Raw genomic sequence first — 21,805 nt, 5'->3', positions numbered from 1 at the left:
TGTCCCCTTGAATCTGCGTGTGTCCCCGTGTGTCCCTGAGGGCTCAGTCGGGGTGTGTCCCCGTGGGTCAGTCAGTGTGTGTCCCACGGGTCAGTCGGTGTGTGTCTCCCTGAATCTGTGTGTGCCCCCGTGGGTCTGCGTGTGTCCCTGAGGGTCAGTCGGGTGTGTCCCCGTGGGTCAGTCAGTGTGTGTCCCCAGTCGGTGTGTGTCCCCGTGGGTCAGTCGGTGTGTGTCTCCCTGAATCTGCGTGTGCCCCCGTGGGTCTGCGTGTGTCCCTGAGGGCTCAGTCAGTGTGTGTCCCCGCGGTCAGTCGGTGTGTGTCCCCGAGGGCTCGATGTGTGTCCCCTCGGGTCAGTGTGCGTCCCGGGGGGTCCTTGGCGGCCGAGCCCGACCCGCGGGCCCGTGTGCCCGGCAGATGGCGCTGCCCGTCCCGCCGCCCGCGCCCCTCCCGCGCCGTTCTCCGTGGCGCCGGGCTCCGCGGCGGCGCCTCCCGCTCCGCTCCGCCCGCCCGCCCGCCCGCCCGCCCGCCGCGCTCTCGCCGCCGCCGCCGCCCGCCCTCGGCGACCATGGCGCCCCGGGGGCCCCCGCGCGCCCCGAAGCGCCCCGGCCCGGCCCGCGCCCGCGCCCCGCGCCCCAGGGGCCTCGGGCGGCCGCTGCCGCTGCCGCCGGTGCTGCCGCTGCTGCTGCTGCTGCTCGCGGGGCGGCCGGCCGGGGCGGGCGGGCCGGAGCGGGGCCGGCGGGGCGCGCTCGTCAGCTCGTCGTTCGTGCTCAAGGGGGACGCGGCGCACAACCAGGCGATGGTGCACTGGACGGGCGACAACAGCAGCGTGAGTGGCCCGGCCGGGGCAGGGGCGCGGGTCCCTCCCGAAGAGCGGGCGACGGGGCTCCCGGCTCGGCTCGTCCTGAGCGCCCGGGGCGGCTGCCTCTCCCGCCCTGGCCGGCGCCCCCTCCTCGCTCCCCACTTCTGGAGACGGAGTTTGGTCGCGGCGGATGGAGTCTGAGGGGACCCGAGGGCGGCCGTGAGGGGAGCTGACGGCAGCGAAGGGGGTCCGCGAGGGGCTGCTGAGGAGATAGATCTGGGGGCGTCTGTGAGAGGAGCAGAGGGGACTTTGAGGGGATCTGAGGGGGGCTGTGAGAGGAGCTGAGTGGAGTCTGGGAGGCGATCTGAGTAGGGTCTGATGGTGGTGGTAGCGAAAGGGGTCTGAGGAGATCTTGGTGGGGCATGAGGTGGTCTAAGTAGGGTCTGAGGGGGCCTCAGGAGGTCTGTGGGGTGATCTGACGGGGTCTGTGAGGGGACCTGAAGAAGTCTGAGGGGATCTGCTGGTATCTAAGGGGGTCTGAGAAGGGTTTCTGAGGAGTTCTTAGTGGGGTATGAGGTGGTCTAAGTAGGGTTTGAGGGGGTCTGTGAGAGGAGCTGAAGGGGTCTGTGAGGGGATCTGCGAGAGGGTCTGAATGGAGTCTGTGAGGCGACCTGAGTAGGGTCTGATGGTCTCTAAGGAGCTCCGAGAGGGGTTTCTGAGATCTCAGTGGGGTATGAGGTAGTCTAAGTAGGGTCTGAGGGGGTCTGTGAGAGGATTTGAGGGGGCCTGTGGGGTCTTTGAGGGGTCCTGAGGGGGTCTGTGACGGGGCCTGAGAGGTTCTGAGGGGACCTGTGAGGGTCTGAGAGGATCTGAGGGGGCCTGTGGGGGTCTGAGAGGATCTGAGGGGGCCTGTGGGGGTCTTTGAGGAGATCTGGGGGTCTGTGAGGGGATCTGAGTAGGATCTGATGGTATCTAAGGGGGTCTGAGAGGGGTTTCTGATATTTTAGTGGGTCTGAGGGGGAATCTATGACGGCAGCCTGTGAGGGGTTTTTGTGAGTAGAAAGTCTAAAGGGGATCTTTCAGTGAAGTCTGGGTGGGGTCTCCGAGTGGGGTGAGGGATTGTGAGAACATCTGTGAGGAGACTCTGTGAGGGGGGTCTAGGAAAAGGTATTTGTGAGGCAGGGTCTCAGAAGAGACTTGAGGGGGTTTGTGAAAGAGTCTGAGTGGGATCTGAGGTGGGTCTGTTAATGGGGTCTGTGAGTGGAATCTGAAGGGGTTCTGGAGCTCCAAACTCTGAAGGGGGAACAGCCACTCCTCTAAAAAGTCCCCCACATGTACCCCCACAGACCCAGGAGGACCTTGCATCTTGATCCAGGAATCCCAGTGTCTATGGCATTGATGCACAAAGGGACTCACTTTTCCTTGTGGGGTTCACCTCAGAGAAGGGGCCTGCAGGACTGACTGATGTCGCTCTCACTTGGCTTTTTGAGGATAGTGGCTGGTTGACTGACTCTATGTGGCCTTGTATCTGGGGTACTAGCAGTGAAGACGGAGTATTTAGGGTGTGTATGTTGGGGGACTGCTCTCTTCTCTGTCGTGGGGCGTAGGGAGTCCAGAAGCCAAGCTGCATTTCCCCTCTGCTCACCAGGTCAAGGCGAGCACAGGTGGAGTCAGTAGTGCCTAAGGCTTCAGGGAAGGCCAAGCATTGGCTTAGCATCTTCTCTGTCATCTCCCAAATTTCTACTGCTCCCCCCCTCTCCACATGGGAACTGAGGAAGACTGGGGTTCTCTCCAAAAAGGTGCATTATCTCTTGGCTTGGGGAACCAGCGAGGCTCTGAGAGTTTCTCATGTACACCTCCCCACCCCAGTCTCAGTGACAGACCCAGGGCCAGAAGCGCCAGGCTGTCCTACTCTTGTCCTCAAGCCCTTGGGAAGCAGCACATTCCTCTGGACTGCCAAAAAGAAACAAGGAGATGGCCCATATGCTGAGCAGGATTTTGGGAAAATTCGGGTATATCTAGACTGGGCAGTGAACCCCAGAGACGGCTCTTTGTAAATGTGGGAGATGATCCAAAGAGGGCTGGCTTTCCCACATTTCCAGAATAAAAACACTTTTGGGGGGACTTGGGGGGGCACACCCAGTGGCACTCAGGGGGCTACTCCTGGCTCTGCACTCAAAATCACTCCTGGCAGGCTTGGAGGATCATATGGGATGCTGGATCAAACCCGGGGTTGAACCCAGTTTGGCTTTGTGCAAGGCAAATGCCCTAACCTAACCACAGTGCTATTGCTCCGGCCCCTAAAAACAACACTTTTGATGAGGATAGGCTTTTCATTTTTATCTGTTATTTTGATTTGGGGGCCACACTGGGTGGTGCTCAGAGATCACCTCTGACTGTGCTCTGGGGATTCTGTGTAGAGCCAGGGCTGGACTGGGGCCAGCCTTGTTTGCAAGGCAAGCCCCTTCCATGCTGTATGATTTCTGGCTCAGGATAGACTTTTTATTTTGGTTTTGAGGAAACATCTGAAGGTGCTCAGGGCTTACTCCTGGCTCTGTACTCAGGGATCACTCCTGATGAGCTCAGGAGACCACAAGATGAGGACTGAACCTGGGTCAGCTCTAAGCAATGCCTTCCGCATTGCACACTGCCTTGGGGGCACCTGTGCCCTCTGGGAGAAGTGGGGGAAAAAAGCTTCCCGTCCCAAGAAGCCTCTGGTTTTCTGGGAAACAACCATTCCTTTGAACCTACAGTGGGACCAGAGTGGCTGTGGCAGCTCCGGAGCTCCGGCTCTGCTGTTTCCATCTGGGCTGTTGGAAACGGAAGTGTCCCTGCAGTGTGGAGTCACAGGATGGTGGTTTCAATCTCAAGACCATCCATTGGAGTCCAACTGGCCCCAAGTACAGGAAACTTCCTACTTGTCCTTCATCTTCCCCAGAGTACTCATTCTCCTGCCTCTCCCCATGGTACTTGAACTTCTCTCTGACTCTCCAGGGTCCAGGTGTTCTAGCTGCCCCAGTTCCCTGGATGAGCTCCACCAGCACCCCCCCCCCCCCCGTCTTGCCCCCATATCCAGGGTCTGGAGTGTCAGGAGGGCCTGCTGTGTGTGGGAGGGTTCTCATAGACCCTGTGGGCTCTGTCTCCCAGGGTCTTCCAGAACCTTCCAGAACCTCACATTTGTGTCTCTAGTGCCGTGCCTGAGAACATGAACTGCAGATCAGATGGAGGCAACTTCTGAGACTATTTTCTTTTTCTTTTTTTCTTTTTTTTTTTTGGTGGTTTTTGGGTCACACCCGGCAATGCTCAGGGGTTACTCCTGGCTCCAGGCTCAGAAATTGCTCCTGGCAGGCACGGGGGACCATATGGGACGCCGAGATTCGAACCGATGACCTTCTGCATGAAAGGCAAACATCTTACCTCCATGCTATCTCTCCGGCCCTGAGACTATTTCTTTCAACTAATAGAATAAGAAGAGTCTGTCACCCTGCATTTCTTTGGGGGTAGCGCCCTGGCCTTCCCTGTGCTGACCTGCTATGGGAGACAGTTTCCCACAATCTGACCCTGGAATTGTAAGCACAGGTGGGGGCTAGTAGGGTCCCTCTAGGCCACATGGACCTCATTTTCTCCGAGGTTCCCCACAAGGTTGTCCTCCTGTGCCCTCCTCCCCTTTCATATAAACACAGGCTGGACTAGCTACTGTGAAGACACCCCCCCCCCACATAGGTCATATCTGAGGGCCTGGGGTGGGGGCACCCTTGCAGGAACTTGTAGGTGGGGGCCTCTGCAGCAGGGAGATGTGTATAGGAACCGCCATCTGTGATGGCTAGGGGGCATCGGCTCCATCTGGGAAATCTGGAGAACTGCTTGGAAGAGGCAGCACTAGGGAAGGCCAAAATGACGAGAGGGGGGAGCCCAAGGGAGATGGAGGAGAACATTGCAGGGGTGAAGGCAGTGGGCCAGCAGGGGAGAAAGGATCGAGAGGTGCAAGTGGTGGTTTGAAGGGTCCACAATGGCTGCTTTGTGAGCCAGGCGGATGGACAGGAAAAGCCCCAGCACCTCAGTGACTGCAGCCCAGAGGCGTGTTGTGCAGGGACCCCCAAAAAGGAGGCTGGCCTGTCGCTGGAGCATTATGTCTGGTCAGTATCCACCCCCGCCAGGGAGCTGCCGGGCGCCCTACTGGGGGGATTCTGGCATCTGCACTCAGTCCAGACCACAACAGCTGTGAGAACCCTGGGTAAGACAGGGCCCGTGGAACATTGGAGACACCCCTGCAGTCCTGGGGAGATCAGGACTTGGATTCTCCGAGTGTGGGGAGAGCCCATATTGGGGAGCTCAGGGAGGCCTTCCTACTGGAAAAGATGATTGAGCCCCCAGAAGGCTGCAGGCTGGGGAGAGGTGGGGGTGGTGAGAGAATTGGTGTCCAAGAGCCGAGCATAGTTTCTGTCCAGCAGGCGTGAGGCAGGTCCGGAAGTGAAGGGCCGCGCTGCGCCAATCCACTCACTTTAATAAAGTGGCTCTTTAATTTGTAGTTGCGCGAGGGTTCCTGAGAGGATTTCAGAGAGGCGTAAATTAGCTTCTTTCCGCTGTGCGCCCCTCACACTGCGGGTCGGCCCAATGCCGGCTCATGCCTACTTGATGTGGGGTTGTCGCCAGCGGTCAGAGGCCTGCAAAGACTCAGGGTGGCACCGGGAGCCTGGATGGGGGCGGAGAGTGAACCCTCCAGGTTTCCTTCTTCGGGACTGGAAGAGGGGGCCAAATGGAGGTGACTCTAGACCTCCTCCTGTCTGGAGGCCTCTTCTTGCTTGCTTTGTTCAGCCTCCAAAGAGGGAGCTATTTCTAGATTCCTGCTGAGGGCTGTGCGCCTCTGCCCCCCACTTCCTGAGCATGCACTTATGCTTTCAGAAGGGTGCCTTGACCCTGGAAATGAAGCTGTGGCCAGTCCAACCTGCCCCCCTCTACCCCTGCGCTCAGGCTTTGCAGCATGGAACCCTGCTTTTGACGAGACCTCTCTGCTAGCGTCTATAAACACCTGCTCCCCCGCCCGCATTGCTTCTGGGGATCCTCTGAAAGACTCAGCTCGGCTATAGTATGCTACACACCCCCTCCCTAGCTTCTGTCTTCACTTCGTTACAGTGTCCAGACATGCCAGCGCTCCCTGACCTTGGCTTGCTCTGTTCAGCCTTGGTCAGCTGCAGCCTCACTGGGAGCCCGTGCTTCACCACCCAGTGTTCCCGGTCATTCCCCTGGGCACCTTGTGGCTGGCTAGCATCAGCCGGGCCACTGTGAGTGATCTCTCCCCGTCCAGAGAATTAGAGAAAGAGAGAGAGAGGAAAAGGAAGTGATGCTCTTTTCAGGGGAGTAGAAAGGTCTCCCTGCATCACGCCGTGCGTTTCTATAGCAGTTACTGTATTTGTGCCGAAAATCACATCATTTAATTAGTTTCTTCTCACAGCGGCCGCGGAGGTCTTAAAATATCTGCGCTCCCCTTCCTTAGTCATTTTCTGGCAAACGCAGCTCATTTCCTGCAGCAGGAGCTTGCCGGGCACTCAGGGGGAGCATCATTTGCTCGACGCCATTTCCCGATGCTCAGAGATAAATTAAGTTCAAATTAGAATCAGAAGAAGCTGGGCCAGTGCTGCCCGCCTCCCTTGGGATTCCTTTCAGTCTGCAAAGGAGTGAAGATTTCGCCCCCATCCCCGATCCTGGGGTCTGGTGGCCTTACTCCAAGTAGCATTCACTGTGCTCTGACGCCCCAGGGTCCACTGTGTATGTGGTGCCCCTGGGCTGCCTGTTGTCCCACTGTCCTGTCTCTCCCAGCCCAGATTCCACTCTGGAGCCTGCAGATTTCTGCTTCTGGCACAAGAACAGTTTTTACCTTTCCTTTCCAGTCTTTCTTGGGTAAAAATGAGTCTTCACCTGGGAGGGGGCACTGAGGGTTTGCAGCTGAGTGCAGTTTCTCCAAAACCTTCTATTCTTTTCTTCCCAAATGGGAATTCTGCCCCTAGATAACACCCCCGTTGTGCTCTGAGATCCCAGTCAGGGGAGGGTCCCTGTGATTTGCCTGTGATAGCAGCTTCAGTGTGCCCTAAAGTCTTGCCTCTTTCAGTGGAGTCCGAGCCAGAGTTTGCCACCATTCCAAGGATTCTGCTCCGAAGTGTGGGTCACATTCCGTGGCTCTGTTCCGGGAACTGCATTCCTGGGACAACATTCTGTGGATCTGTTCCTAGGAGCTGCATTCCTGGGGCCATCTTCCCAGTGTAGTTTTTAGAATGATGCAGCCACCGGGTGCTGCAGCCCTTGTGCTGACACAAACCCAAGATGCCAGCATCAGTACTGGTTCTTCCTCCAGCCAAGTAGCAGTGGCCACAGGGCACAGTGGTGCTGGGTCATTTCGTTCTGCTTTCCCACAGGCAGTGCCAGAGGCCCCTTGGCCATCCCCAACGGAGCCGGTGCCAGGTGGTTGCCACTCAGGGCCTCGTGATTGCTTGGCTCAAGTTCCGCTCCTTGCACTGTCTCAGGGCTCCTGAGCAGAAGGTTTGATTAGTGATATTTCTTTTGGGGATCTGCATAGCGTGGGGGTCCCCTGCTGTGTTTGGGGAGAAGAAATGGGCTGGGTGTTCAGGAGGTCCCTTTTCTAGGAGGGGCACAGTGGTACCCCATGTTCTGGGGCCAGGGTTGTACAGGCTGGAGGTCCGAGCTCAGGGGGCTTCTGGATGCTGGGTGTGGATTGTGGGTTCTACAACCACTGAGGGGAGAGGCCAGTTTACATTTCAAGTTCTAGCACATTCCCTCCTCTCAAGTTGAGTCTTTCCAGAGACCCCTCATCGACCCAGAAAGTTGTTCAGTTTTTGCTCTGTGAAATAAAGTGCTTCTTAAAAAAAAAATCAAATGGGTGCTTGCCCTCACCCCCTTGCTTTAGGAAGCCCCGGAGTCTGCCTCGGAGTCTCACAGCTTCTCTCTGTATTCCCACCCTCCAGGGAAGGTCCATGTGACAGAGGTGGGGCTTTATGGGAGGCGTGGAGGCTTCCTCCTGGCTCTGTGGTGCTGTTTGGGGAAACCCTCTGTGGTGCTGGGGATTTGAACTGGGGTTGGCTGCATGCCAGGCAAACGTTTCTCATAGCCCTGCCTCCTTGGCACAGTAGTTTCTGTGCTCAGCCTGAAATACATCACAGCAGGTTGGAAAGAATTGGGGTCCCATGACATCAAACCCTGGCGACAATTTTCTATGACGACATTCACGGTAGGCGGTCTGTCACCCACTAGGGTGAGGATGTAAGGTCCACGGGCCAGGGGTGTGCATGCAGGGGGACCCGTGGGCCGCCCTTCTCACCCTGGGGCTGGTCATCTGCTCCCTGGCAGAGGACAGCCTGTCCTGTTGTGGAGGATCAAGGGGAACTACGTTTTGAGCACTTGAATTCCGTGGCCTGTGAGGGGCCACAGGAAGACTCACAGGTGAGTGAAAATGATGGTGATTTGAGCGACAAGCAAAGGGACAAAGGGTCTTGGGACAAGTGTCTCTTCCTCCCTTCCCCATGTCTATATCTCCAATCATGCCCCTCCTTCCTGGGTGGATTCTTTTCTGGGGTCCCCAGGCCTGTTGCTCAGATCCTCACATCACTCTAGAGACGCCCCCTTTTCTTTGCCTGGGGGGCAGGCGGGTGATGGCTGCAGCCCAGCCCAGCCTAGAGGTGCTCAGGGAAATGATGGACTTTGGGAATCTGCCTTCTTGAAGGAATTTCTCCTTTCAGCCAGGACTCTATCAAGTTTCTTGCTCGGAGCTACTGCCAGGAATGTGCTTTGCAGGCCTCTGAGAGGGTCTGTCCTGGCCTGAAGGAGGCCCACAGCGAGAGAGCTGTTGGGTCATCGGAGAAACCTGGAACCCGGGCGGGCAGGATGGGGTGTGTGGGGGACACAACCTGACTGGCCTGAAGCTCACCTACCAGGGCATACAGTCAGGACCACCCTGAACTCTGAGGTGGTCTTGCCCTGCCTCCCCCACCCCCAGATGTCTATCTAGCTGGTCTTGGGATGTGGGAGGGGGAGACATAGTCAAATTTGGGACTGTCCACTTGAAACTCTGAACTGGACTGCAGGGGCTGCTGGGAAAAAACAAATTGCCTCAATTTCTCTCAATTTCTGCATGAGGTAGGTCCTCATCCCCCCCAGTGAAAAGTTGGGGAGTCATCAGAAAGCTCCATGGCTGGAGGACAGGTCACACCTTTTTTTTTTTCCTTTCCCGTTTTTGGGTCACACCCCGTGATGTTCAGGGATTACTCCTGGCTCTGTGCTCAGAAATTGCTCCATCGATGCACCGCTCCCTGCATGTTTGGAGTAGCAGACCTCCCTACTTGGTGCTGGCCTAGGAGCTGGGTTCAGTTCCCAGCGCCCAGGCTCCTGTGGCTGATCAGAAGGAACCTCAGTTCTGTGCTGGATTGTTGGACCTGCTGAGGTGTGGGGAGAGGAATCAGATGCTGGGCACCAGGGCTGCATCTCCTTGGCTCCTCTTGCTCCAGGAATATCTCTCTAACCTTAATCCTCACCCCAGCACTCTGCCTGGCTCTGAGGCCCACTGATCCATCATTCCCTGGCCGCCACCTGAGGGGCCATTGGGGAGCTGGAGTGGGAGGCCATGCAGCTGCTGACACCTGGGTGCACACAGGCTCGGCTCTCAGAACCCCTGTTTGTAATGGGATGCTTCACATTCCAGAGTCTCTCCTGGCTCTGAGTCCCCAACCCCGCTCAGCTTTCCCACGGAACCTCCATCTTCCTGGAAATTCAATCCAGGACAGTTTCCCAGAGATGGTGGTGGGCCAGGAGAGGAGGGCAGCATTGGGGGACAGCAGGGCTTACTTAAGATGCTGCTCGAGTTTGCAGGGACAACCTGAAGGGGACAGGGCAGGGCAGGACGCAGAGGGTGTGGCCAGAGGGCCGTGGTCGCACAGAACCAGGTGTGATGGGCGTGGTCGATCCCGAGGGGCGTGGCCAGGCCGAGAGCTTTATCCTTTTTTTTTTTTGCTTTTTCCGTGGCAGGCTAGGGATTTGGGATGCTGGGGATCGAACCTGGGTCCATCCCTCGTCCCTGGTTGGCTACGTGCAAGGCAAATGCCTTACCGCTGTGCTATCTCTCCGGCCCATCTATAAATTCATTTATGTATTCATGCATTCATTCACTCATACATTATTAATACTCATCCACTCACAGTCATCCATTCACCCATGCACTTATTTCCTCATTCATTTATTAATTTATTCATACATTCTCTTGTTTATTTATTAATTTATTTAGGTTTTGGGGCCACATCCAGCAGCTTTTGGGTTACTCCTGGCTCTGTGCTCAGAAATTGCTCCTGCCAGGCTCGGGGGACCATATGGGATGCCGGGAACCAAACCTGGGTCCGTCCCAGGTCTGCCGAATGCAAGGCAAAGGCCCTATCACTGTGCTTATCGCTCCAGCACCTCTTTTGCTTTTGTTAAAAGCCTGGGTCACAGGCTGGAGAAGGCAGATGGGACCATGGGGACGTGGGGGTTCTGGAGGGACCTGGTTAATCCTTAATCCTGTGCCCCACCTGAAGACAAAGCCTGTTGCTCTGTAGGCAGTAGTATGCAAACAGATGGAAAACAGGGTGTCCCTTTGTAACTCCATCCTTTCTGCCTAATTCCCACATGTCTGTGGGTAACCCCCTCTGCTGGTGCCCTTCCAGCCTGCAGTGCCTGTCCCCTCCATGGGAGGGGGAAAGGATTCTGTGAAGATGAAGGCAGAGGGTGCAGTGTGGAGAGGGAAGGCCAAGGAAAATCTCTCGTGGGGTCTTTGCTCCCTGGAGGCCAATTCCTATCCCTGGGTCGTGGATCACCCACCCTCTCTTCTCTGCGCCCACTGTGTTGTAGCCTCTGGGTCGGGTCTTTGGGGCTAGGGTTAAGGTGGTCTGAGGTTGGGATGTTCTTGCCCAACCTAATAGTTGGAATCTAGTTACAGGTCTCAGAAACGCAATTACAAAACACAATTACAGAACGCAATTACTGAAGAACAAGCCAGGCTGAGGTGTGAGCTCTCCCATCTCTGGGTACCAGTTCTATCCAATCCTGGTTTCCCCTTCCCTGCTGACTTCTTGGCCTATGCCAGTGGTCTCCACCGACCTTACCCCCTCATCTCTGCCAGGCCTGGCTAGGGCCCTTGCCAAGGAGAACGTGGACTGAAACACAGAGAGGACAGAGCAGCAATGCCCATGGTGCTGGGCATTGCCTGAAATCTGTGCCTGGTGTTATGGGCCCTCTGGGCCTATGTCACCCCCTTGCCTGTCTTTTCTGCCACATGCAGTAAAGATGCTGGACTGTGCTGGGTCCACGCTCGCACAAGTGGGAATGGGGGTTCTGGGCAGGGGGTTGTGCTGCCTCTCACCCCAGGCTCAGAACCTTTGCTGCTGGGTGCAGCCACTCCATGATTACTTGGACCAGGCCAGCAGCTGAAGTGGGGATGGGTGAGCACCAGTCCAGCTAGGGCGAGTGTTTCTGAGCAGTCCTGAGGGCTTGGGAACTGGGTCCTAGAACCCCGGGCAGGGCTGGAACAGCTCGCAGGGATGGACGCCATGTGGTGAGGTGCAGCCGGCCAGGTTCGACACCAGACTCCTATGCTATGGACAGGAGTGTTCACTTCCTCTGAAGCAAGATCTCATCTTGGAGAGACCAAGTGCTATGGGGGAAAATTGGGGCCTGTTGAGGGGCAAAACTTTCAGAGCCTCGCTTCATAGAGGGGGAAACTAAGGCATAGGGGTTTGGGGCATGGACCAGGGTGCAAAGGTATCTTGGATGGTGGGAGCAGGTCTGTAGAGCCAGGACCTGTAGAGCCAGGTCTGTAGAGCCAGCTAGATTGGGTCCCTGTGGGCAGCTCCCCACAAGCAGCTCTTCACCCCTCTCTAATCTTCCAGACTGGGGGAGCTGAATACTGTGGCCCTGAGCCACACAGCCTCCTGCCTCCTGCCAAGCAGTGGGTGGGCTGCTGCGCTGTTGTTTGGGTGCCATTGCCTGGTGTCTGGCGGGGTGGTGGGTGAAGGTGAGTCAGACAGACACGGGTTGTGCTTGGCCTGGGGGTAGCAGCTCCTGTTCTTGGCTCCTGCTGCTGCCCTGCCCAGCTGTCGGGTGGGCAGGCTCCCTGGGCGGGTTTGTTTTGCAAACACTCGTGGGCACCCACTGGGTGCGGGCCATGTGCCAGCCAGTGCTTCTGGGAGAGGCTTCTCCTGGTGTCTTAACTTTCTGGGATGCTCTGAGTTTGCCGTGTCCAGACAGGATCCTCAGGCAGCGAGGGTCTCACTCCTCCCGGAAACAGCACATCCACAGTGTGGATGAGGAGTGGGAAGGAGAGGTAGGAGGGGCAGGAGGGCGGCTATGAGTGTGCACAGAGATGGGGCAGGCTGGTGGCCATGTGCATGGACGGAGCGGGGCTCAGCTTTCTGGGCTGAGACTTCCTTCTCATGCCCTTGGAGACCTGACCAATTGCCCCCAGGCTCCCCCAAGTCCTTCACCTGGCTCCTTGCCACCCTCAGCCTGGACTCCTGGCTCTTGCCCACACAGGGCCCACCATGCCTGTCCTCACCATCTTTCCCAACACTGCCCTGTGGGCCCAGACCATACACTTGGGCACACATGGGGCTCAGAGAGGGAGAGGAAGGGAAGTGCCTTGAAGGCACATGTGAACTGTCTTGCTCTGCCTGCTGGCCTGCTGGGTGCCCATGTGGTACCCATGGGGCTGCTGGCCCAGTTTCTCCCGGACAAAGGGCTTGAAGAGGGGCCAGAGAGATAGCATGGAGGTAAGGAGCTTGCCTTGGATGCAGAAGGTCGGTGATTCAAATCCCGGCATCCCTTATGGTTCCCCAAACCTGCCAGGGGTGATTTCTGAGCATAGAGCCAGGAGTAACCCCTGAGCATTGCTGGGTGTGACCCCCCAAAAAAAACAAAAACAAAAACAAAAAAAAATGGGGCCAGTGAGGTGGCATTAGAAGTAAGGTGTCTGCCTTGCAAGCGCTAGCTAAGGAAGGACCGCGGTTCGATCCCCAGGTGTCCCATATGGTTCCCCCAAGCCAGGGGCAATTTCTGAGCACTTAGCCAGGAGTAACCCCTGAGCATCAAATGGGTGTAGCCCGAAAAATCAAAAACAAAAACAAAGGGCTTGAAGCTTCGGGCAGGCGACCTCTGGCCGCCACCAAGCGGCATCAGCTGCAGAGGTGCTCATTCACTGTGTGGGCACAGGCCAGGTGGTTCTTGGGGGTGATGCACATGGCTAGGACAGAGCACCCGGGTTGGGCTCTGCTCTGCTCTCCAGGTCTGCATGTATAGACTTTGTGCATCCTTTTGTGCACATCCCTATGTGTGTATATGCACCTGTGTGTATGTGTGTGCACTTAATGTGTGTGCACATACCCGTGTATGTACACGTTTATGTGTGACATGTATGCACAGGTGCACATACATGCATTTGTGTTTATGTACCTTCGTGCACCTGTGCCTGTACTATGCATCTGTGCATATGCATATACTTGTGTGCAGGCGTACCTGCCTGTATGCATCTGTATGAGAACATGTTTATGTGTGTGTGCCAACTACATATTCATGAATGAGAGGAAGCCCACCTCATTGGCTTCCATGACAAGCACAGAAGCAGGTGGGGAAATGCTGTGTGGTAGTGGGAGTCTGAGTGTGCCGGCACTGTCTGTTCAGGCTGGCAAGGGCGAGGGGATTTAGAGGGGCTGAGAGCACTGGAGGGGTCAATGAGGCTAAGCTGGGGTCATGGCCTGCCTATATCCTCCCAAGTGGCTTGGCTTCTTCACCCTGACCCTGTTGCTCAGGGTGCAGACAAGGCAGTGAGAAGGGTGGGCAGGCCTAGGAGGCCCATCATGGGAGAATTGGAGCTTGGCTGCAGGAGGAAGCTTGAGGGTCCCAGGTGGGTGCCAGGTGCAGATCTCAAGCATGGAGACTCGAGCCACAGACAGTGATAGAGCTTTTGCTCAGTCCCCAGCCATCCAGGCAGCCATCCAGCTAGGTGTCACCTCCCATTTGTGCCGACAAATAGACCCTAATAGCTTTCTCCTCCTTGGTAGCCTGAGAGGAAATGAGTTTCAGGTGGAAGCCTATTTGGATGGGGCGGAGCTGGGCTGTTAATTACCTGCAAATCACAGGAGGATTTTGCAGCTGACAAAAGTCTTTTCCTTGGGTTCAACTTTTTTTGCAGATATTAATCATAGATACCAGCTCCGGCTAGCTGGAAAAATTCCTTTCCCCAGAGACTGAAGACACTCAGAATGGGGTGGGAGGAACAGTGCCCCATCCCCTGTCTGGGCTGAGTCTGGGAGGAAAGAGGAGCACTGTGAGAGTTGGAGGTTGGACCCGTGATTTAAGAAGCCTGAGGTGACCGGGGTGTGCGGTTGAAGCCATGGCAGAACCCAGCACCCATATCCTTGGAACCAGACAAAGCTTACCAGGACTGGCATGGCCTGGTTTGCTCGGAGGTGGAGTGGCAGCCTCAGGCGGGGGAGCATCTCAGCTAGAGAGGAGGCCCAGCTCCTGCAGCTGAGACCAACGCTTGGGGCAGTCTGGCTGTGCCATCCTGGTACTGACCTTGTTTTGAGTTGACTATTACCTCCTGTTCGAAGACTCTAGTTCAAATTAAACTTGACATATGTGTCGGGGGCGGGAAGAATAGTACAGCGGGCAGGGCATTTACTTTGCATATGGCCAATCCTGGTTCGATTCTTGTTATCCCATATGGTCCCCTGAGTCTGCCAGGAATGACAACCCATAAACCCATAAACCAAAAAAACAAAACAAAAGATACCCTACTATGCCGTGGTGGGCGTTCCTCGGGAGGGTGATGGTATGTTTCAGGAAGCCAATGAGCATGTCCATGAGGGCAGTGGGCTATCTCAGGAGGCTGGTGGGCACATCTTAAGAGGCCTGTGGGCATGTCCCAGGACCTCTGTAGTCTGTAGGCTCATGTTCTGGAATGCTCTTCTTAAATGGCTGTGATGATGTGGTTGAGCCACTGGCTCAGAGGCAGGGGTCAGTGCCAGACTCTAGTTTCTTTCCTCCTGGATCATGCTTCTGGTGCCCATGCTGGTTTCTCACTGCGCAGTGAGGAGAAACTGGGGTGAGTTTGGGTGAAATTCCCAGCCAACTGTTAGAGCACATTGCTTGTTTGGCTTCCTTTCTGTTTCCAAGTTGCTATAGAAAGTAAATGATTAATTAAGCGGCACCCACACGTTTTTTTTCTTTTAGAAAGAGTGATTCTTCAAACCAAAGCAAAGCCCCGTGCTGCGTGGGGTGCGGGACTAATAAGCAGCTTAATCATCCTAATGAGGCACAAGGGCATACCTCCTTCTCCTACAGCCCAGCTCGAGGGGGCCTGTGTCGTCTCACCCCTCCATGCATTTTCCTTTGCCCTGACTGAGGGAGCTGATACCCTTGAGAAGTTTCTCCGAGCTTGGTGAGCGTCAGACTCAGGGAGACTAGTCACAGAGACAGAGGGTCCCCCAGATGTGCCCTGGGGAGGGTGCTGCATGTCCTTTCACAGGGACATGATCAGATGAGCTCCTGTGTTCTGGTCTCCTGTGGCTCAGAGGCCTGTTCGGCTTTGTGCTAAGAACCAGCAAGTGGGGCCGGCGAGGTATCGCTAGAGGTAAGCGCTAGCCAAGGAAAGGACCATGGTTAGATCCCCGGCATCCCATATGGTCCCCCCAAGCCAGGGGCAGTTTCTGAGCGCGTAGCCAGGAATAACCCCTGAGCATCAAAAGGGTGTGGCCCGAAAAACCAAAAAAAAAAAAAAAAAAAAAAAAACCCAGCAAGTACAAATGGCAGGATCCTTTATTAAGCGTGTATCAGGACTGGATAGAGATGGGATCAGGCGCTAGATCAGGGACTAGATCAGAGGCTGCATCAGGACCTAGACATGGGATTGCCTTCACACCTGGATCCGGGATACCCTGAGTCCGGGCTCTTCTCAGAATGAAGCTAGAAGCCTTGGAGCTGGAAGCTTCCCATGCAGTGGATCTTGCCCTTCCTTTTTCGTCTTAGTGCAGCACTCCATCCTAGTTCTTCAGGTAGCACCTTCCCCTGTTTTACCATGAACACTTCCCTGCTCGCTTGAGGAGCCTCTAAAAACTCTGGGTGACTGTTTTGTCATTACGGTTGCTGTGTACGACTGGGTACGAGTGTGTGTGACTCTTCTTCCCATCTTCTTTCCATCCCTCCACCCATCCTCCCATCATTCCTTCCATTCTTCACCTATCCTCATCCATCTATCCATTCACCATCCACCTTATTTATACATCCTTCCATCCATCTGTCCATACCTACCTATCCACCTACCACCCATTTGCCAACTATTTAAACCATCTCCCTCCATTCATCCATCCATCTATCTGTCCATCCACCCACCTACCCAGTTACCATCCACCATTCATTCATCTATCACCAATGCACAGTCAATTCTGTACCTTGTACATGTTCATCCATCTATTATCCATCTACCTGTCATCAATCTATCCACCATCAGCTACCCCATCTACCCAGTATCCACTCACCATCTGTCTATCTCTCATCCATTCACCTTCCATCATCCATCATTTGCCCATTTCCTATCCATCTATTCATTATTGATTCATTTATCCATCATCCGTCCATCCATTATCCATCATCACTTTATCATTTACCCATCTACCACCATCAATTTGTCATTCATTTATCCATCATTTAACCCTATAGTCATTTCTGCATTTGCCTATCCAACTGTCCAACTTAACATCCATATGTCCACTGTCAGTCACTCATTCCATGGGCAGTTAAGGAAAGCCCTCTGTTGAACTGTGCACTGGGAATATCAAGATGACCAGATGGATTGAAAGAGGCAGAGTGGTCTGTCCTTGGAAAGGATTGGGAGGCATCTAGGAGGAGCACAGAGGAGGGAGCGCCCATTCCCAGCAGGGGAGGCCCTGTATGTCCACCTGCTGGAGACAGCCTCCTTTTGATGGTTTGGGTGATCAGCAGGGAGGGTGCAGCAGGGCATGGTGAGGGCATGGGGGAGAGGAGGACCCAGGCTGGCAGCATGTGGCAATCAGGACCCTGTGGATGGGGCTGGGCGGGGCTGGGCAGGGCTCAGCTGGAGATAGAATCTGGTTTTTAGGGTTCTGCTGTCTTGGAGGACCCAGGACCTATATCTTGGGATGCTGTTAGATATTCGGGTGCCTGCCTGCCTGCCTGCCTGACAGGGTCCCCAAGGCCACTCCGGAACTGCTTTGCTGACAATGTCTCCTTCCTTCGTGACCTGGAGCACATTGTGAAGAGTGGCCAGAGGCGGTGGCCACGAACCTAGGGGATCTGTCAGGGCAGTAGGGAAAGTCTGGGACAGGGCGGAGGTGTAGGAAGGGGCCGGGGAACAGAGCAAGCACAGTCTGTTAGTGCAGGAGACCTGTCAGGACCTGGTGTCCAGGGTGGGCACTTGGATATTGGAGCCTTGAAATGTCACTGCCCACAGAGTTCACGACTGTCACCATCTCTCAGTCCTGGCCAGGGTTCTGGGCTTCTAATTTGCTTTCCTGCTGGGCCTCAGGCTCCTCGACCTTTAGACTCAGTGCTGACATTTCAGTTGCAGCCCTTGGCCCTGGGCGCTGATGCTGTGGGGGCTGTATGAAGCTCAGGGGGCCCTTCCCTTCTCCCATCTTCCCAGAGCAGGCCCCCCCTAACAGCAAGTGGGCACCGGTCACTCAGAATGCTCTCTTACTGGAGTTGGGGGACACGGGATGAAGGAGGCGAAGGAGGGAGGTGGAAGAGGAAGAAGAGAGGAGGAGGAGGAGAGGAAGGAGGATGATGGTGGAGGAGTAAGGAGGAGTGAGGGGAGGAAGCTGCTCTGGTTTTTCTCTGAGACTGTCTGTCCACTGAATTCCCAGGTGCTCTTCCTAGGGAAGTAAGTGGCTCGTCAGATATTGACACTGCCACCCAGAGGTCAGCTGGAACCAAGATCCCCTCAGTGCAGAGATCAGGGATTCTGCTTCTGGATTGTGGGTCTCCTCTAACCTCAGGTTCCTGGAGGTTTGGCTGGAACCAAGAGAAGAAGCAGCCCTCCATTGCTTTGCCCCACATCTTGAGTTGGGTCCCGTGCTCCAGGCTGGTCCAGCTAGCGTGAAGACCCTGGGTCGCCAACATACTCCATACTGCTCAATGGCCTCATCTCAGTGCTGATGCCTGGCTGGACCCTCAGTTGGAACCTGCCAAGTGCTCCCTCAAAAGGTAGCAAAAGAGTCCCTAACTGTCCCATGGAGTGGCTGCACTCCTGGTTGGCAGGCAGAGGAGAGGGGTGCTGGTGGTCAGGCCCGTGAGGATCAGCCCAGCAGATTCTCCATGGGATTGGATCAAAGGTCTCAAGAAAATTTCAGAGTCAGCACAGGTGGGCAGCTACTTCCTGATTCTGATTAGAAGTTTCTTGTGCTTCATTTGAACCCCTAGCTCATTGCATGAGTGAGTGTGTGTGTGTGTGTGTGTGTGTGTGTGTGTGTGTTAATATGTGACTGTGAGTGCGACTGTGTGGAGGTGACTGTGAGTATGTGGATGTGTATGAGTGTAACTGGGTGTATGTCAGTGTGTGATCATTTGTGCATGTGATTGGGTGTGTATGTGTGTGGCTGAGTGTGAGTTTGGGTGGTGTGACTCGGAATGCGTGAATGACTGGGTGTGAGTGTGTGTATAAATTTGTGAGTGTGTGACTGGGTGTGAGTGTGACTGGGTACGTGTGTGTGAGTGGATGTGAGTGTGTGAAGCCTCTTTGTAACCGCCCTTCCTGTTTGGCCAGCCCACACCGGTCTGAACAAAGGAGCTGTGCACCAGCCGGGTGGATGCCGCGATGGCTGCCCCTGGCCCTCTAGGCACTGCTGTGTGTTAAGTTGGGACACTCCAAGCCCTGCCATGCACCTGTGCTGTGAGAGTAGGAAAGACACCCTGGCCTTGAGCCCCAAGTTTCCATGTGTCCTTCTCATGATCCTCTGTTCTGGGCCCCAGGATCTCTTTGGGCATTAGGGAGCAGTGCTGGCGGCTCCCACAAGCCCAAAAGTTTTGTGTTCTGCCAAACAGTTTCCAGAATGCTGGGGAGGTGCCCTTGTTCCTTAATATGCAAGACAGGGAGTCTGGGGGAGCCTGTGAGGGAGGGAAGGATGGGCATGGGAACCCAGGGAGCATAGTTTTCAGGGCAGTGTGGGTGGTGGAGGTACTTCTCACTCTGGGATCCTGCCGAACTAGAAGTGATCCCTCATAAAGCAGGAACCAGAAGTGAGCCAGCCCCTCAGGCCAGCAGAACCCCAAGTGAGTTCCTTAGATCATGTGGAACTGAAGTGAGTCCCCAGGGTGCATGGAGCCGGAAGTGAACCCCTCAGCACATGGAACCGGCAGTAGGTCTTGCCCCTTCATGGCCCCTGATCCTTCTGCAGCATCTCACTGGAGGCTCAGCTGGTTGACCTCCCTCGGGCCTGGAGGCCAGTATAGAGTGGAGTTGGTGGGAGGAGCACCCTGTACTGCCAGCTCCTGCCAGCTCCTGTAGCGTCCAGTAGCCCTGTCATTGTCCTCCCCTCCAAGGTGTCCTGACAGGCTGAGTGTGTCTGTTGTGAGGTTGCAGGGAGATGCCTGCCCTGAGCTGGGGGTTGGGGACATGAGCAATGTCCCTGCTTTGGGCATCTCACCTCACAGAGGATGTGCTCAGACCAACGGGTGCTTGTCCAGGTCTCACTCCTGCAGGGCCCAGGAATGACGGGTATGCTGGGGAGCACACGGAGACGCTGGAATGGCTGCTGCTCACTGAGGCGTGAATGGATGCTGCCCCTGGGTCCACACACACCTGCCCTGCCATGGAAATGGAGGTCTTGAGGAGCCCTTAGGGGGCCCAGTGCTCCCAGGTGGGGCCAGGTCTAGCGTGGGATGTTGGGGAAAGCTAGGAAGCAGTGCAGGGAGGCCAGCTCTGAGGAGAAAGGGGTTACTGGGCATGGAAGTCTCAACTGACCAGAGCCAGTGCAGCCCCTGGTGCTGTCAGACCCCAGGAAGGGCTCTGAGCTCTGTCATGACCTCTGACCACAGCCCCTACCTCACTTTCCACCCCTTTCTGTTTTTTCTGCTTTGGGCTGACTCCTGGCTCTGCCCAGGGATCATTCTGAGGGGAACTCCTGGAATTCCGGGGATGGAACCTGGATTGTCCATGTGTGGGACAAACTCTGCCTGCTGTACTGTCTGCCTTCCATTTTCTTGCTAAGACACACGCTGTTCTGGATAGTCGGGACTCCTGAGAGCACATGTCCCCATGTGGACCAAGGAAGCAGCCTGGCTACAGGCTGTGTCATCTTTTGAGGTCTTCCTGGACCTCCTGGGATGCTCTGGTGAACCCATATGCTGGCTTTGGGAGTCTACGATGCTGTGGGTGACAGTGTTCTCATAACTCTGAAGCCCAGAGGAACTGATACAGGTGGGTGTTACCACATTCAGGTCTCATGGGACGAATGGGGGTCCCCCTCGAACCTGGAACCCACCTATGTGGATCAGCAGCAGAGATGTGGGGAATGAGGGACCTTCAGCTGCTCCCGCCAGGCATGGTGGAATATGTATGGGAGTCTGTGTCTAGCTACTCCGTGTGGGAGATTCTAATGGGAGGAAGAGGGGGCAGCAGAGGCCTCAAGAACACCAAGAGCATCGATTCCTCCCCCCCACCCCAGGCCATGACAGACTTTTTTCTAGGTTGTTCCACCCATCACTTCGCAGCCCTGCCCACTGTCCTCTGTATGAGAACATGCTGGCTGGTCTGGTGAGGTTCTGTTCGAGCCAGCTGCTCTCCCAGAATTTTGCTGTATTAATAAACGCAACCCGCATCTCTGTTCGTTTCCATAGAGACTTCCCCAGATTTATGTCCCCTAGACCGATCTTTGGATCTCAGAGATGAATTCACTTTCTCAGGGGCCACTGGCATGCGGCAGGCTCACACCTCCCTACCCTCTCTCCCGTGTGTGACCGGCAGACAACGGGGCCGCATGCAGCTGGCCAGGACTGTCATGTCTTCGGGGAATGCTGGTGTCAGGGAGAAAGGCGAAGTGGGGAACATGTGGGCCCGCAGGGCCGGCCCAGCTGCAGCCGTCTGTCTGCCAAGGACAACGGGTTCCCTTGCCTGCTGCCTAGAAAGAGCAGTGCTGGCTCTCAGGGCGGAAAGAACAGCCTTTGAATGTGGCCCACAGGCATGCTGCCAGCTGTCGTGGAGTGGGATTCTGGGGGAGGGGGCGCGGAGCGGGAGTCTGATGTGAGGCCTGGCTCTAGTCAGCGGCCCAAACCCTGGTATCTGACAGTTTTGAGGTCAGTAAGATTGGTGTCATGTAACCCTGGTCTGCAGCTTGCCAGAAGCCCAATTCAGACCCTTGTCAGGAAAGGGAAAGGAGGTGATAACACACCTTGATGGAAATTTCCAGAGCACTCAGAAGATTCAGGCATGGTTTAGTCTGGGAGCTCCCATAGCGTGCTCTGCTCCAAACACTTTACTCTGGACCCTAGTAGGTGAAGGCGTTTGTTCTGGGGGAAATTTCTCTTGTGGAGATTCATAAAATTCTCTGAGGGAACTACACAGCTTTTTGGTCTGTTGTTTCCTGAGGTGCTTGGAGACTGCCAGGGCCACAGCTGGTGATGCTGAGATGGGGGTGGGAGGGAACCACTGCAAATCAGACCTAGGGCCTCATTTAGCCTAAGCACGTCTCTCCAGCTTGAGCTCTCTCCCTGCCTCAATATTTTAATTTTTTGTTTGTTTCTTTTTGAACCATATTTGGCTTTCCTCAAAGGTTACTCCTGTATGTACATTCAGAAATTACTCCTGGCAGGTTTGGGGGATCGTATGGGATGTCAGGGATTGAACCTGAGTCAGTCGCGTGCAAAGCAAATGTCCTCCCCGAAGTGCTGTGGCTCTGGCCTGGTTTTGCTGTCTTTTAAGGAGAGGGACACCTTTGGTAGTGGCA

The 21,805-nt window shown here is 55.5% G+C and overlaps 1 protein-coding gene across 1 annotated transcript in view; it reads left to right on the top strand.

The window, feature by feature from the left end:
• Positions 1-566: 566 nt before the first annotated feature.
• The window catches only part of SORCS2 (sortilin related VPS10 domain containing receptor 2), a 103,527-nt gene continuing 82,288 nt past the window's right edge, over positions 567-21,805 (top strand). Inside the window, exon 1 of the mRNA XM_049781642.1 lies at positions 567-827. Within this exon, the coding sequence (XP_049637599.1) occupies positions 567-827 (261 nt within the window). The remainder of the gene's footprint in view (positions 828-21,805) is intronic.

The sequence above is a fragment of the Suncus etruscus genome, chromosome 10, assembly GCF_024139225.1.
Source record: "Suncus etruscus isolate mSunEtr1 chromosome 10, mSunEtr1.pri.cur, whole genome shotgun sequence".
Classification (NCBI taxonomy): Eukaryota; Metazoa; Chordata; class Mammalia; order Eulipotyphla; family Soricidae; genus Suncus; species Suncus etruscus.
Note: the sequence above shows the minus strand (reverse complement) of the source record. Positions and strands in the feature narration are given on the sequence as shown.